Below are 15,654 nucleotides of genomic sequence, written 5' to 3'. Positions count from 1 at the left end.
TCTTTCTAGCTCTCTCTCAAAATGCTTTCTCTGTTCTTAAGGCTATAGGTTTTTATTTCCCTGCATTTCCTTACTCTAATGGATAATCATATGGTTATCACTAACCAAATTTTTGAAATTTTATTTATTTTGAATCATCCATTCTCTATTTATTATACCCGGTACCCAAAGAGTCTAGTAATATATTAGTTACATATGTGGTAATTTTGGATGTATTTAACAGCTAGAAGAAAGCGTTTCCAACCCAATAAAGTTCTGTTTATTGGTCATGATATCACACTGAATCTGGTTTTTTTTTCAAAATTTTTGCCACAAAGAATGAAAATCTATAGCATCCACAATTGTAAAGCTGAGTGTATGCAGAAAACAAATAATTTGCTCATTGTTATAGCCAGAAGGAACAATGAAAAAAAAGAAGAAACAATCAACGCGCTTACTCATTTTCCTTCTCTCCCATTCATTCTCGAGTAGAGGGGATGGAGCGAGATAACAACACACATTTTGACTGAGTATCGGGTTCAAATTTAGATTTTCTAAACCAAGACAGCTGTTTTTGTTCAGTAAAGATGAGACAGTGGAATCAAATCGATGAACAAAAGTTGCAGTTACGTGAGAACATAATAATAAGCAAATAACACTATAAAATATCAAAGAGAATTTTATAGAGAATAAATTTATATAATCTTGTTGAATATTTTGAACGTGAATAATCTGAAATTTTTTTCCAATGTTATGCTGGTATATGTCGAAATTCCGATCAGTTTTTATCGAGGAAAGCAACCCTACATATGACGCACGAAGAGAATAAAGATGGCGTTCCCGAGCACACGAAAACTAAAGCAAGGTGAATGCTAGGTAAAGAATCTTTTAAAGTATATTGAAAATGTTCATAACGTTTTAAAATTAGTAAATAAAAAGTATATTTACAATGTGTAAATTAAAAGAAACGATTCTTATGTAATTCGTCAATGTTAATTACAAGTTTAATGTAATAATGAACATACATATATTGCCTGTAGTTGTCCTGGACTGAAATTGAAAAATAATTGTTTTACACAAGGTAATTTAGTTATTAAATCTAAACTTAAAGTTTTCTGATATTTAACGAAGTTTAATATATATTATATGTACATATATATATGTATATACGCGTATTTATATATGCAGATATATATATGTACGTATACATAGGCTGTGGCTCTACATCGGTACTCTCGCTGCAACAAAAGGGATTCCCAACATACGTATAAAAATTCAATTAACTGGATATTAGCGTGAGTAAATTTTATGAACGTTATTATGTTAGCGTAGTAGTATTTTGGTTGTGTTTTTTTTTTCAAAAGTTAAATATTTTTGTGTATACATATGTATGTAAACATTCCACCATTTTCGTGTTTTCATATACATATCAAATATACATTTGTAAATAAATACGTATGTATGTGCACATGTATATTCGTAAACAATAATGCTACCTGGTGGAGCCTTTGGAAATATCACTGTATGTTAGCACATAGAATGTAAATATGTATGTAAATACGAATGTGATGTACATATACATATACTCTGTATGTGCAGGTTGAGGTATAAATGTAAATATAAACAAGAAATTATTTGAATTATTTTTTTAAATTAATTTACCCGTGCAAAGGGTATTGTGATTTAAACTAGAGGTTTCCAACAGAGAAAAAGCATTGCATTATTAATATCAACAATCCAGTTGCTATAAAGAAGTGGAACTCGTGAATTTACATTATTTATTAATTCGTTATTACTTAGAAAAAACTGTTCAAACCCGATACTTTTAGATACTTTCTACAATAAAGAGTATCAAAAGCTTGTCCCGTGTGACGTACAGCGTGCTTCGGATTAGCTTAGTACGATATCCTGGGGAAATCCTGTTCTATAATTAGGCGGTTCTAAAGTATATGTACCTATATTATTCTTGTTCAAGTTGATAATCCGAGTCGTTCCTGCAATTTTCGACTGTCTGATCCTCTGTTTGTCATGAAAAATTGTATTTTTCATTGTCCTCTTGCTGAATAGATTCAAGATTTTCTGCGAAATAGAACCTGATGATTAGAAACTAATGGAGTGATTCTTATTGATTCACATTGCTCTACTTTTGAATTCATTTTTGATCCCATTTGTAGTACCATTGGTCTTCCTCGGAGTTCAAGACTGACGTTCTCGCTGGTTATAGCTGTACCAAGATAGTTCAGTACAACTTCAACCTATCTGTTTATCGCCACAGATGTATGTATTCCGTCGATTACAGCAATGGCAGTCTGATTTCGCCTCAAGTGATCAAGAGCTATCCATGTCCCCCCAATGCTACTGACAATCATATTCTGCCCCGCAGCTAATTAGCTTTTCCAATCCTTGAGGCTGTAGGCGCAAGCCTAAATCATGGCCTCTGCAAAAAATGAGCGAACTTGAATTTGAAGAGAATTGCTTTTTGGCATTTCTCGTCCAATGTGTTCGGCTCGTTTTAGAAGTATCTGGCGGACTATTTATGCCAGAAAGGAGAATTAGATGTATAGAATAAGTAGATCTGCCAGTGATTCAGTGCTTATATAGATAATAATTCTGCATATTATAATGCATTGAAAAATATTTAGCAATCAGGAAAAAAAAAACTTGTTACTTACCCATATAATTTTGAAAGTAACTGCCACCTCGATATGCCAACTAAAGCCATTCCCTTATATAACGATGGCCCTACCACACTGCTTAAAACAAGAGAAACATCAATGTCTGGTTGCGACTTGGAAGCAACGGTATAACAGGACGAAGTTGACTTTTGTAGGAGTGCTGGAACTTAAAACAACAAGCTATGAGCCAGATTTAACAAAGCTATCAAAGACATGCAAGGCCAAGCCCCATAAATGTACTTGACTTTTGCAGTTAAGTATTTTGCAATAGTTAGAGTTAAATTATTAAATTTGGTAATTATTCCATTAGAGCTAGCTAGAAGGCGGGGTATTCTCTCCGTGCCGAGGTTCCCAAAAATGTATTTTCTGGGTGTGGTAGCTGACATAGGAAAGGTCTCTTTGTTCAACAAAAAGGCTAGGATTAACGGAGAAAAATATGTTTTTTTCTTAATTGGTCTTAAATTCACAGAATCAAGTCCAGATGGGTTGGCTCGATTCATTCTAGCGACGCTGCTTTTATATGCTCTGATCAGCTGATGTGCCTAACGTGTTCTGATGTGCCCGTGATGAACAGACGCGCGTTCGGTCATGGGGCAGTGTGCCCGTGTGTCTTTGTTATACGGTCAAACTGTACAGAGCGGGTGGAGCTGCATAGTGGGTGAAACGGGCAATCTAGCTTTTCGAAATCCGAAAACTCAAAATTGGTGCCTTAATCGGATTGTAGCAAGAAAAAAATAATAAAAACAAAATATAAGTAGTTATGGGTCGTGGAAAGCACCGTAGTGAAGAAAAAAGCTAAAGAAGACGTATGCTAAGGTGGGACAAATTGTCGGCTGTTCAAATAAAATGATTCGCAATGCTTTAAAATATATTGCCAACAAGAATCGCGTGGAAGGAAGACCGCGATATATCCCCATTTCTAGTAAAACTACTAGTTTATGAGAGCAAGAAACACCCATCAAAGCCGGCTACAGAGCTAAAAAACGGATCTTAAAATATCGGCAAGTAGTAGCAAATTAATATATTGCTTACAAATTGAATGCCCGTGGTCCGAGGAAAATTCCACTTGTGACTACAAGTCATAGGTCAAAGAGATGGTTCGTGGATCACTATATTCCATTGGGATGCGAAAATTAGGTGAACCTTAATGCCGAGCTGCTGTTGTTGCTGCCAAAGACTATGAAAATAATATTCAACTTTAAATACAACTGAAGTAACATATTTCAATGAAATGTTTAATGTTTAAACTTTTTGAAATCAGTGTGGACTTCATGCCGACGTAATTTCTAGATAAATCCTTTTCTTTTCAAATATTTTAATTTGAAGTCTGCAATACAACCATTGAGTTCGGATACGTTTACAACCAGCGTAATATTTTACGTTGCTCAAACGACCGTCGCTCTGCGCGTGGCATTGGATTGCAAGTTGGCCGTGGATTTCAGCTTACAACTGCTGACAAATTTATACCCAAAACTTTTTGTGTTTTAATTTTCAATGAATGGTTACGTTAAGCTAACATATGAACGATTGATCTGCAAGTGATATGTGTACATAAACAAATAAATGTAAAATTAAATACACATATGTATTTATGTATAAGCTGTACAAGATAATATTTGTATTAATAACTTGAAAACTGTCCTATTCCAGATCCATTGCCAAACCTCCGTCTTTAATTGTGGTGCAGATATGGCTACCAGTGATGACGAGCCAATGCACTTGTATGAAGTGTTTCAAAACTGTTTCAATAAAATAGCAAACAAACAACCAACGGGCACAGCCGGAACTGACCGTGGAGGTGGAGGGGGGTATCACTCACCTTACGGAAACCTTGGAGTGGAAAATGGCATGTATCCGAGTGACTTTAACTCTATCCATGACGCCAATGGAGGCAACAATCGATTTCCTAATACGACAACGGTTGACCAGTATTTTGATTCAGCTGTTACGAGTAGCGGTGCATGGTGTCCATCCCAAATGAACAGTGGTAATAATTATATGGGACAAGCCTCTTATCAAAATACTGTCCCATTGACTTGTCATACTTTGGACCAACAAGTGCATAATGCGGACGGGCTGTCGAGTGGAACAAGTATTGGAATCAACATGGGTAGCGAAAGTGGTCATGCTATGCATTGTCCAGTGTCAACTTCTCTTCCGCCGATGAGTTCTTTTAGAGCTAGTGCCGGTAGTTTGCCTAGCATCAGCGGACAACCTCCTGTCCATCCACCAGCCATATTCAACTCACCACAGGCACACAATCAAAGCCAAGTAGTACAAGCACAGCATAGTTCGTTATCCACGGCTGGGCCGCATGGTCATCATTCGCTCAATCACACTTCACATTCTCATGCCCATTCCCATCACAGTCAGCAAAACAGTCCTGCGGTGCAGAGTGCAGATACATTCACTGGAGTTAGTTCTGGAGTTAATGTGAAAGTGGCTGGAGCTGGTAATTCTTCGGCAACATCATTGAGGCAACAAATGTATTTACCAGCTAATGTAGCTGATCAAAGTATTAGTAGTTTCGGTTCAAATCCTTCTACGCCCGTTAATTCACCACCCCCTTTGACCCAATCCGTTGGGGAACCGTCTGTTACTGCTTCAGGAGGGTGGGGCCATTCTGTGTTAAATGGTGGCACAAATTCGAGCTACGCGAACGACATGGTTCCTGTAACTAGTTTACATACAATGGCTTCTGTATTTCAAGGAGTACGCATGGAAGAAAGATTAGATGATGCACTCAACGTACTGCGCAATCATTGTGAGCCCGAAATTATACCAAACGTGGCATCAATTGACAATATAGATGCAATGTCTTCATTTGTTCCCAATTCACCTTCGCATCTTTTAAACGTCACCACCGCAGGAAGTGGAAGCTCCTCTGTTACCAACACGTCCAATACACTTGTTCATGAAGTTCTGTCTATGGGAGCTGCTGGAACATCAGTTCAAACAGTTGGTGAAGATGGATTGGCGCATTTAAAAACAGATCGAAATTCATTAACATCAACAACTAAACAAACAAAAAAACGGAAGGAACATACAGTAACCAACACTATAGCAGCAGTCTGCACCACCTCGAACCTGACTAGCTTAGATGTTTCCGATACAAAACCAACAAGCTCTATAGAATCATTAAATGCAACCCAATTGCAACAACTTTCGCAGGGTTCAAAATCATCAAAAAGACCACGGCGATACTGCTCCTCGGCGGATGATGATGATGACGCAGAACCAGCTGTTAAGGCGATTCGAGAAAAAGAACGTCGTCAGGCCAACAACGCTCGCGAAAGAATTCGCATTCGAGATATCAATGAGGCATTGAAAGAATTGGGTCGAATGTGTATGACACACCTAAAATCAGATAAACCACAAACTAAGTTGGGAATTCTTAATATGGCTGTTGAAGTTATTATGACCCTGGAGCAACAGGTTCGCGAACGCAATCTGAATCCCAAGGCAGCATGCCTTAAACGACGTGAGGAAGAAAAAGCCGAAGACGGCCCTAAGCTGAGTGGCCAGCATCACATGATACCGCAGCCACCGATTGGAGCGTCCGGCAGCAGCTATCACAGCCAACCTACGCAGCTTGTGCCACCGTCATCACAGACTATAAGTACCATGACCATATCCTTACCTGTTAACAATGCTACCAGCGTCCTACCACCACATTTACAGCAGCAACAACAAACACAACTCGGACACGGTCAGCTTCCGCAATAGCATGCACTTAGAAACTCCTCTGAAATCGCCCCTATCTTCCATAAAAACCCAATGTATTCAAGACTCTACCAAGTACTCATTAACCTCGGAATTCGAGCATCAGATTTAAAAAAATATATTTTGGCGTTGTCCTCAAAAAAGGCAGTCTCATGCAACATAACTCTTTTAAAATGTACAACACTTTTAACAAACATCGCCTAAACGATTATCAATATGACCAGGTTTACTTATTAATATGATTGTATATAGCTATTCCATTATTTTTTACCTGGGAAGATAATTTATGTTTCTTAGATAATTTGATTAAATAATTTGTTTTAATTTTATATCTGTACGATATTACCGTAGCCATATTTTTTATATACAAAAACAGCATACATAACGACATAATTAACTGTAAGTAGTTAAAGAAAACTACAATGTAAACACATAGGCGTATTTCTTTTTATTTCCCAGAGCTACAGGAATAAATATGTCAATATTAATTTTTTACTGTGTTTGTGATTAAAGAAAAAGTTTGAACGTAAGGGTAATAAAATATGGAAGTAATCGTTAGTTAAGATTAGCTCATAATTGTTGTATTGTAACTTAAGGCTTCAAAGAAAATTTGTAATATGGTTATCAATTATATAGTTTTCTACTATAGGGAACTGGAATTTGCAAATTATGACGATGTAATATTATCTGGAATGAAGTCGAGACATAGTAACAGCGAGAGTGCTTCAACTTCAGAAGACGCTCTACGATTCTGAATTCATATATGTATAGTCAAATCCGAAGCTCATCGTCGGTATTTTATGGCTTAATTACAAAATTATTTTTGCGTAGGTGTGTTCGACAGCCTATTTCAGGATTTACATAATTTTGCAATGAATAAAAGGTTTAGAGAACATTTTCTCCCTATTATTTTCCTTGTAATGCATACAAAATGTTTTTTAAATATAGGAAAATTCCAAATATATCATTAGGAAAGGTTTTTGAATTTCTGAATTATCTGTATCAGCATAGAATAGAACATCTGAAGATAAATGACTGCTAGGTTTCAGGGTATGTCAGAACAGTTTTTAATTAAAAATATAATTGTCGCTTCGGCTAAAACTTGAGCGAGTAGCAGAGTATTGTAGATATAAATGAACTGTGTATGCATGCGAACGACGATCATGGGTAGTCGAGTGTGGGGTGCTTGGGTTTTGGTTAATAGTGTCATACGAGTGCAGACATACTGCAAAGTGTGCGGCATATGGGACTCGATCTTGGTTTGTTGCTGTATACAATACCTTTCATACTATAAATTTACATATATCTTATTTAGTATATTATTGTTTTATGTTTGTGTTTGAACACGCCTGAATCGGCTCGGCCGATTTGTAACACATTTTTGTTTGTTTGTTTTGTATTACCACCACCCATTATTTAATCGGAACAATATAAACAATATCGAAATATCCCGATTTTCACCAACAAATACAGTCTTAAGCGATGCCCAAAAGTCTGTCCCATCGCACAAGCGAATTGTTTAACAGAGAATGCATAATAAAAAAAATATAAAAAATTGTAATTTGAGCAGGCCGAGGTATATTTTCTCCGAGACTGAGATTAAATTCGTTGAAATCCGCAATCTGTAAAACTTAGAATATGGCGAATATGGTCGACTTTTCATTAATTGCGTGACCAGGAGAGCCCGGATCGGATGAGGAACAGATGCCATCAGGATGCAGATCATGGCGGCACGTCTCTGGAACTCAAGGATCTGGACAAGATCAGTTCTGGTGGTGATGGGAATGTCACAAATGACAGATTAAAAATTAGTATGAAGCTATAAGAGGTGGAGCCAATGCAGTTTTCGCAATCCTGAGATAGTTATTGCCAATGGTGGTGAGAAGCTGACTCCTGAGAAGCTTGGATTAGCAGGTCCCGTGCATGAGATGGCTTTCGGCATGACAAAGGACAAAATGCTTGTGATTAATAGTGCTTTCACAGTCTTTCTGTGTGGAGGCAACGCAATAATCATTGCTGGGGCCAAGCGCTCCACCCACTATGCGATCTGTGTGGTGTGCTAATGAGTCAAGGACTCGCGTATTATGAACGGTGGTGGAACCGCAGAGATCAGTTGCTTCCTGTCTTTGAAGAGCTTTGCCATTCCTCCAGTACTGGCCGAGAAATCCAATTGAAACGCTGCTAAACAAGGTGCAAGGGCAGGCGGGCCGAATTTCCCGTGTTCCGATGCGCGCGAGAGCGACAAAAAAAAAAGACGCGAGAGAAAGGCTGAATAGGGGGCTGCCGTAAGGGACCATATGTACATACATAAATGTGTGTATATGGGTTACAGTGTGGTACAGTGCAAGTAACAAACAATAATAGGATTTTACTTTACTGGTGGACCACTGACTATGCTATATAGATGGTGCAGACACCAAATCAGACAACCTTGGTAAGCTATGCCAAAAAGCAATTACCGAAACGAATTTTGAATAATTTGTCGAGGAAATAACTAGCATTTGTGCACCTAACATATCCAATTTGAGGTCTATGACATTGGGAGAAAAATCTAAATTATCTTGCACTCAAAGGTCGCCCAAGCCAAAGGCCATCGTGGCCCCGAGCGCAGCAGCGGGGAGTTCGCGATGTCAGCCGGTCAGGCGCCTGGAGCGGACAGCCGTCGTCGAGCGCTCATTTACTCATATGAACCGGAAGGTCAGAAGGGTGTAGCTCCTGGTGAACGATGGTGGGCATATCGGTGTCCGCGGGCACTCAAGAGGTATTACTGGCCACCGGATTCCTTTCAAGAGGGTTCCCAGGGTCTTCAGCTCTGGTTGATGGACTGATATCGAGCAACCATCCAGCTTATAGCAAAGGGATATCGGTGGAGACGGCACTGCACTCGTTAGTGGGTTACAGAGAGCCATTCACAACAAAAATATGCACCAGAAATATTTGTTGATATATCCGGACCAATTAACAACATGGCTACTAACGCTATAATAGATCGACTAAAGAACCTTCGATTTTGTAGGCGGGTGCAATCAACGTAGGCAACGCTTCCATGGTAAAGGGGGCACACAGAGTTACAGGGCCCAAAAAATAACGGCTTTTGCAGACGACATGAGCATATTTATTACGGGATTTTGTGCATTAACTCTGAGCTCCATAATGAAATGTACACTCAAGAAGATATATGGGAGTGGGCGGATAAAGTAGGGCTCAATCAGCTTTGCAATATATGCATCCAAGAATAGCAGCACATGGGACCTGTCTACTGCTCTAATCTACTGGATCTACATGTCAGTCGTGCGACGAACTCGAAACCATGGAACATCCCATCTTTAACTGCCGGGCCATTTCACGGGCAAGGAAAACATACCTGGGCGACCCGGCGCTGACATTACTGGAAGACGCCTAAATACCTAAATTCTCGAGGACGTTAAAACTTTACACGCATTCCCTCGATGGTTCTTATTTTATTGAAAAAAGATAAGACAATATAAGGGAATTAGAAAATTAAAAAAGGCAAAAGATTCTATTCAACACGGTCCCATTTTGTAAAACAAAATTTTCTGTTCCACTACGACTATATAAACATCATTGCACATAAAATTTCTTTAAAAAATTGTAAGTATTTTCGTTCTTTTAAAACAACTTGATGAACCGCACTAGAGGCCCATAAACTAAGTATGAAACAATTTGAAAATATTTTAATTTAAACACTATCCTTTATTATTTTATTTAAACGATTGTGAAGTGACATAATGAAATTGTCTAATGATTTGTAAAATATTTAGTAGTATTAACGGTATTTTTGCATCATTTCATCCGTAAAGCTCTGCCGATGCGCAGATAATGAGAGGTTAACAATATCCTCTCTGCCATTTATCCGTCAGGCTCCTCCACATGAAGATTTTTTTATAGAGGGATGATATTGACCACAAGACTTCAGTTCAGTGAACACTTCCGTAAAAAACCCAGGCTCTGCATTAATTTTTAGCATTTTATCGCTTAATTTGTTCACAATTACGAGGCACCTGAAATAAAAACGGTTTTTAGTATTTATAAACCTTTACTTTAAAACAAGATTAGGCTAAAATATAGACGTTTCTAGCCGGGGTTGCCAGAAAAATGACTATCTGAGTCGCTGAATGGACAGCTATGTTGTATTGTCATGAATTTGTATATCCTGTACTCAAAGAGTTTAGGGATATATTAGATTTGAGCTGTATGTGGATGTGTAACCCCCCCAATAAAATATATTCCTATTAGAATCAACAGCCTATAGTCGATATAGACGTGTTTGTCTGTGCGTCTATCCGTCCGGCCGTCTGTCCATCTTGTCTGACGCCTATTTCTCAAAGGTTATAAGAGCTGCACCAACCAAATTTTTGTATCTAGACTCCTGTGATGTTTTTTCCAAAACTTTGCCATGCCCTCTACCGCCTTACAAAGGACGAAAATCCACAATTTTGAAGATACGAGGAAACCGATAACGACAATTTTCATTGGGTCATTATTATAGTCATAATGGGCAAATCGCTTTTCCCCTTGTGCGCCCCTAGCGGAGGGGACCGAGATAAAGCGGCTGGTACTGGTGTTAGAATTAAGAGAGAAAGAGACAGATGTAGCTAAATACAAAACAGTATCAGAAAAATGGAAACGATATTATACACTTCTAATAATAAAGGTCAATTAAAATCAACTGAAGAATATAGCTAGAGGTCTTGATTTCTCTCTTTTGCGCCATAACCATGGCGAATCGCAAAATCGCATGATAGGTCCGACGCACTCGACGATTGTCGTTTAATATGGCCGAAGGAAACCGAGTGATTTAGAAGTTTGGGATGTGCGTTTATGAGTTTCCGGACAAACAAAGTTTAATATATATATATAAATAATTTATCCGTTTAGTTTTACCTGTCCCAAAACTTATCCTTTGAGTCTTCAACCAAAAACGGCTTAAGAGGATAACTTATTTCATTTCCCATGTATGAGTATGATAGATACAAGCAGGTAAGCACAGAAGCTTGTAGATCCGATTCTTTAGATTCCTCTCCATCAACCAAATCACGAACTAGCATGTATACAAAAACAACATTTGCCGGGTTAATAAATGCGACATCCTAAAATAAAAATAAAAAAGTATTAGTTATATTGAAATAGCAGGAGTTGCAATGAAATTATATTCAATATCGTGGTTTTAGTGATAGGAAATGTTAAAAAACTTCAAGGTATGCCTGCTCACTGGGAACGTTGTAAGTCGTTTCTACGGCAACACTGAATCCGGGAAAAAATGGTCGTATAATCGTATTTTATCGTTCCATACCGCTCGGTATTTTTTCTCAGTGTAATTCTTACTTTTTTTTGGGATTCGAATATTTTTATTTGTTAATCAAAAATACTTGAACGGTTGTATCTCCACAGTACTTAATAAATCTTAATAATAAATTTGGGAGGTCAGAGTTAAATATTAGTTTAATATTTTAGTTGCCAAAAAAAGATGCACCAGTTTGCATGGCAATAGACAGACAGACATCTATGTACATTGTAGAAATATTTATTTGTTGATACTAGCTAAGAAAATATATACTTAACGGCTCTGTAACATTCAGCTTATCTTACCTGCCATCCTTGCAGCAATAAACTACGATCAACTGCTCTTAGCCACATCACAGCATCGCCAGCATCGAAGTTACTAAGTCTTTGGCAGCGACAATGTAGAAAAATTCCTAAGCACTTCAGCAATTCTGAAGTAGATGCCTGAAAACAAATTCATCATCTATTCAATTACAATGCAAATTAATTAGTGCCTATTATTTCTGTGCCTTTTCACCCGATTAGACATTTAAATAGGCTAAGCCTATATTTTAAAAAAGCTTGATTAGCCCTTTATTACTATGCAACACTATATGATATTTTTATAGGCATATTAGTTAGGGGAAGTTTGAGGTATAGTTTATATCTGGCTAAGTCTCTTATAAGGAAAGGTCCCCTAATTAATATACCTATACAAATATTATATTAAAACATCACAAACATAATCAGTGTGATATAAATTCCTCATATAAATACCTGTTAAGGTCTAATGATAATCTTTATTGTTTTCACAGTTGCTGGTCCCACAAATTATTAGACCTTTATCGGCTACGGTATTTATTTATTTATAAAATGGTGTTTGGGAGGGTGGATTAAACGGCTGCACCATAGCCGTCTTAAACGACATCTAATTAATGTACCAGATGGGTTACACAGCCCTACATTAGCCATTAATATATTGTCAATATATGTATGTATATGGTACACATACATATATGCTATATACGCCTCTATCTTGCGTGCTTTCGCGCCTTTCATTCTTTTGCTATCGCTCTCTCGATCTGTCCGCTTACTAAGTATTTCCCAGACGCTAAGCTGAAGCTACAAAGTATTCAGGTCCAATTAATAGCTGCATTTATCAGCTTTTTTTTTAGAATTGTAACCAGAATTTTCTCGTGTCTTCAAAGTTGGGGATGCTGAAAAACATTTTCGTCCTTTGTGGTGTCATTTGTAAAAGTGTGATACTACAAGAGTCTGGATACAAAATTAGGTGGCTCCAGCTTTTATATTCTCTGAGATCTATGCGCTCAAGAAGACGGACGGATTGACAGACAGACAGACATTGCCATATTATCTCGTTTATAGATGCTAATTAAGAATATTTATAGGTTATTTGTCTCAAACGCTTCTTTCTGGGTCTTACAAAGAAGTTTAATATATATATACTTTTATAAATACTTTTGTTTAGTGTTTTAAACACTATATGATTTTATGAATTTTTTTAAACCTAATACGCGCTTTGCGACATTTTAGGCATAAACAAGAAATAAAAGTGTATAGCTATAAAATTAAGTAAATGTATATATACATAGTTCTACTACTAACTACTAACCTGAATTACAGTTTTTCGAGGAAACTGATTATTGTTCTTGAACTGCATTGAAGATGGTTGCATTTGCTGTGGCAGGCTTAGCGTCAAAGGCTGTTTTTGAATCAACTTATTGTGATTACATATTGAATTTTTGTTATTAACTTTGATAGAGTCCTTGACTTTAGAAGGGTTTTGAGATTTGGCTGTTACCGTTCCTGAATCTTCTCGAATATCCTGAGGTTGATTGTGGTTCGGTTGGTTATGCTCTTCTATTCGATTGCATTGAAGTTGAATGTTTCGATTCTTATCAGACGATGATGCGAAAGTGGACTCTAAAAACTGTGACTTAAAGCACGCTGTGGGTAGGTTTGCACATTTATTTTTGTTGTCGATTTTCTTTTTATTATGCGATGTTGATAGTTTTTTCCAAGAAAGGGCATTAATAAAAATTGAATGTTTCTTTAGGTTCTTATCAATAGAGCTTTTTTCTGATTTAATGGCTCCGTTTTCGTTTTGAGCATCCAAAACATTTGTTATAGTATCTTTAGACGAGTTGGCCAAATTGTGTAAGTGGTGTGAGCCCAACTGGGGGTGAGCCTGCAAATTAATATGTACTCCAGTATAGGTACCTTGTTGTCCTATAATATTCTTTGACAATTGATGGCAGACCGATTTTTTGTTTTCTCGGTTTTTAGCATTATTTAATTGCTCATACGAATAATTGTTTAGATGTGAATCAATTGATCCACTACTAACATTTTCGTTTTTTATATCATTTGAATGGTTATATTGAAAATTCGGCTGAGATGAATATATTGGATGGCGATCCCGTGGATTAAAACTCAACACAGTTCCCATATTGACTGAAAAACATATTTATAAATCAATATTACCAGTTAACTCATCTGTATTGCTAAGAGGAATTATTAAACCTCTATTAAAGTAGTCCAATAAACAACTTAAATTTTGTATAGGAATTTTTGGAAGAACTTAAAAGGCAAAACTTTTACCTCTTTATTTGTATACACATATACTCGTATACACATATATATTGTTATATATATTTAAAAATATATATTATATAATTAAATGTCATAAAAAACTGTCACAATTACGTTAGGCTTAAAGTAATTTTAACAACGCTATTGACAGTTTTATTTCCCTTTTTAGAGTTGCATTAAAGGTTCTTATTATAAACCATTTTTGTATGAATTTTGTAACAACTCAATCTTCAATTGTTAATGAAAAAAAATTTTTTTTTTGCAACACAAGCTTCTGAAATACACAGTGCAAAGTTTAAAAATCGATATCTTCTATGCGCAGGCTCGAGTCGAGCCAGACTTGTAGGGTAGTTAATGCTGTGCCTTGTATTTCAGGGCATGCTCAGTAAGACTATGTAATATCGATATTCAAACACATAATGGTACATTTAAAAAATACTTGTAAATATTTTTGTTACTTCTAAAAAGATTCTGAATCTTGGATAACCTAAGATTTGGAATAGCCAAATTTGGTTGATGTCCCAGAGGGTTTTGCTGCTATAACATTTCTAGTGGTTTGCAACTTCGACCACATGATGCATGCATTGTCATGTATTTCTTTATTAGCATCAACAGCTGAAGTGGTATAGCCATTTCCGCCTGTCCGTTCATCATCTGTCAGCTTTAAAGCTGGTTTTACCTTCTGAACGCATTATGTACGTATATACTAATACTATTTCGTACAGGTATTGTGGAAGTACGTTGCATCGTTTGAAGTGCCGACGTCCGTGGAAGTAAATGTTGTAAAATGTCTCCTTTATTTCAAAGAATATTCCAATACAGAATTTCGTCTCGACAAAATCTTTATTTATTTCGCTAGAATTTTGGTTGACTAGAAAATAACCATATCTTAATAAAAAATGTTGAAAAGTGGTGTTCCATAGTAGTGCATGTTGAGATCAAATCCTCCCTTTACATCATGCCACTATACCGATTACCAGAGAGCAATATATTTGGCCTCTAATATATTAAAGCAACGATTTGAAGAATAAAATAGCAAACCCATGTATCTCCAACTAGTATCCAACTGAAAGTTAAAATTTAAGTTTGATTGATGCAAGCATTAAAATTATGCATTATTATGCATTCCGCTCATAAAAAGACCGAATTCTATCCAATATTCAATTTACCCTAAATATTCATGCACCACAGCCACTCTGGGGCGGCTATTCAGTACATTGAGAATAGTGAAAACTTGACTGAGTACTACGATTGAATCATGACTGAATGGTTATTCAAATATTCTACATTGATAACACTAATATCATTTAGAGAGCCTTTTGGAAAAAGCTTGAACTAATAGCGAGATAGGTTTTGTTATATCCTCTTCTTATACCCGATA

The 15,654-nt window shown here is 36.7% G+C and overlaps 2 protein-coding genes across 2 annotated transcripts; one reads left to right on the top strand and one right to left on the bottom strand.

Moving 5' to 3' along the window:
• The first annotated feature begins 950 nt into the window (after positions 1-950).
• Positions 951-6,653, top strand: LOC6589305 (protein daughterless). The gene is made up of 3 exons (XM_026988541.1): positions 951-1,060; positions 1,168-1,274; positions 4,305-6,653. The coding sequence occupies exon 3, from the start codon at positions 4,344-4,346 to the stop codon at positions 6,378-6,380; it is 2,037 nt and encodes a 678-aa protein (XP_026844342.1). The 5' UTR covers positions 951-1,060; positions 1,168-1,274; positions 4,305-4,343; the 3' UTR covers positions 6,381-6,653.
• A 3,417-nt stretch (positions 6,654-10,070) lies between these two features.
• Positions 10,071-14,296, bottom strand: LOC6589674 (cyclin-dependent kinase 5 activator 1). The gene is made up of 5 exons (XM_002014362.2): positions 14,283-14,296; positions 13,294-14,135; positions 11,988-12,125; positions 11,283-11,488; positions 10,071-10,399 (listed from the first exon to the last, which is right to left on the bottom strand). The coding sequence occupies exons 2-5, from the start codon at positions 14,128-14,130 to the stop codon at positions 10,255-10,257; spliced, it is 1,326 nt and encodes a 441-aa protein (XP_002014398.1). The 5' UTR covers positions 14,131-14,135; positions 14,283-14,296; the 3' UTR covers positions 10,071-10,254.
• Between the last annotated feature and the right edge of the window lie 1,358 nt (positions 14,297-15,654).

This window comes from Drosophila persimilis, unplaced genomic scaffold (genome assembly GCF_003286085.1).
Source record: "Drosophila persimilis strain 14011-0111.01,24,50 unplaced genomic scaffold, DperRS2 tig00000191-arrow-pilon, whole genome shotgun sequence".
Lineage (NCBI taxonomy): Eukaryota > Metazoa > Arthropoda > Insecta > Diptera > Drosophilidae > Drosophila > Drosophila persimilis.
The sequence above is the reverse complement of the archived record's forward strand: the minus strand, read 5'-3'. Positions and strand labels throughout refer to the sequence as shown.

What these genes read in the sequence shown, in the direction of transcription:
- LOC6589674 (XM_002014362.2), bottom strand. Translation starts at nt 14,130, where the DNA reads ATGGGAACTGTGTTGAGTTTTAATCCACGGGATCGCCATCCAATATAT. An exon ending in CTCGAAAAACTGTAATTCAG is followed by an intron (nt 12,126 to 13,293) that starts GTTAGTAGTTAG and finishes ATTTGTTTTCAG; the next exon opens with GCATCTACTTCAGAATTGCT. An exon ending in TATTGCTGCAAGGATGGCAG is followed by an intron (nt 11,489 to 11,987) that starts GTAAGATAAGCT and finishes TTTTTATTTTAG; the next exon opens with GATGTCGCATTTATTAACCC.
- LOC6589305 (XM_026988541.1), top strand. Translation starts at nt 4,344, where the DNA reads ATGGCTACCAGTGATGACGAGCCAATGCACTTGTATGAAGTGTTTCAA.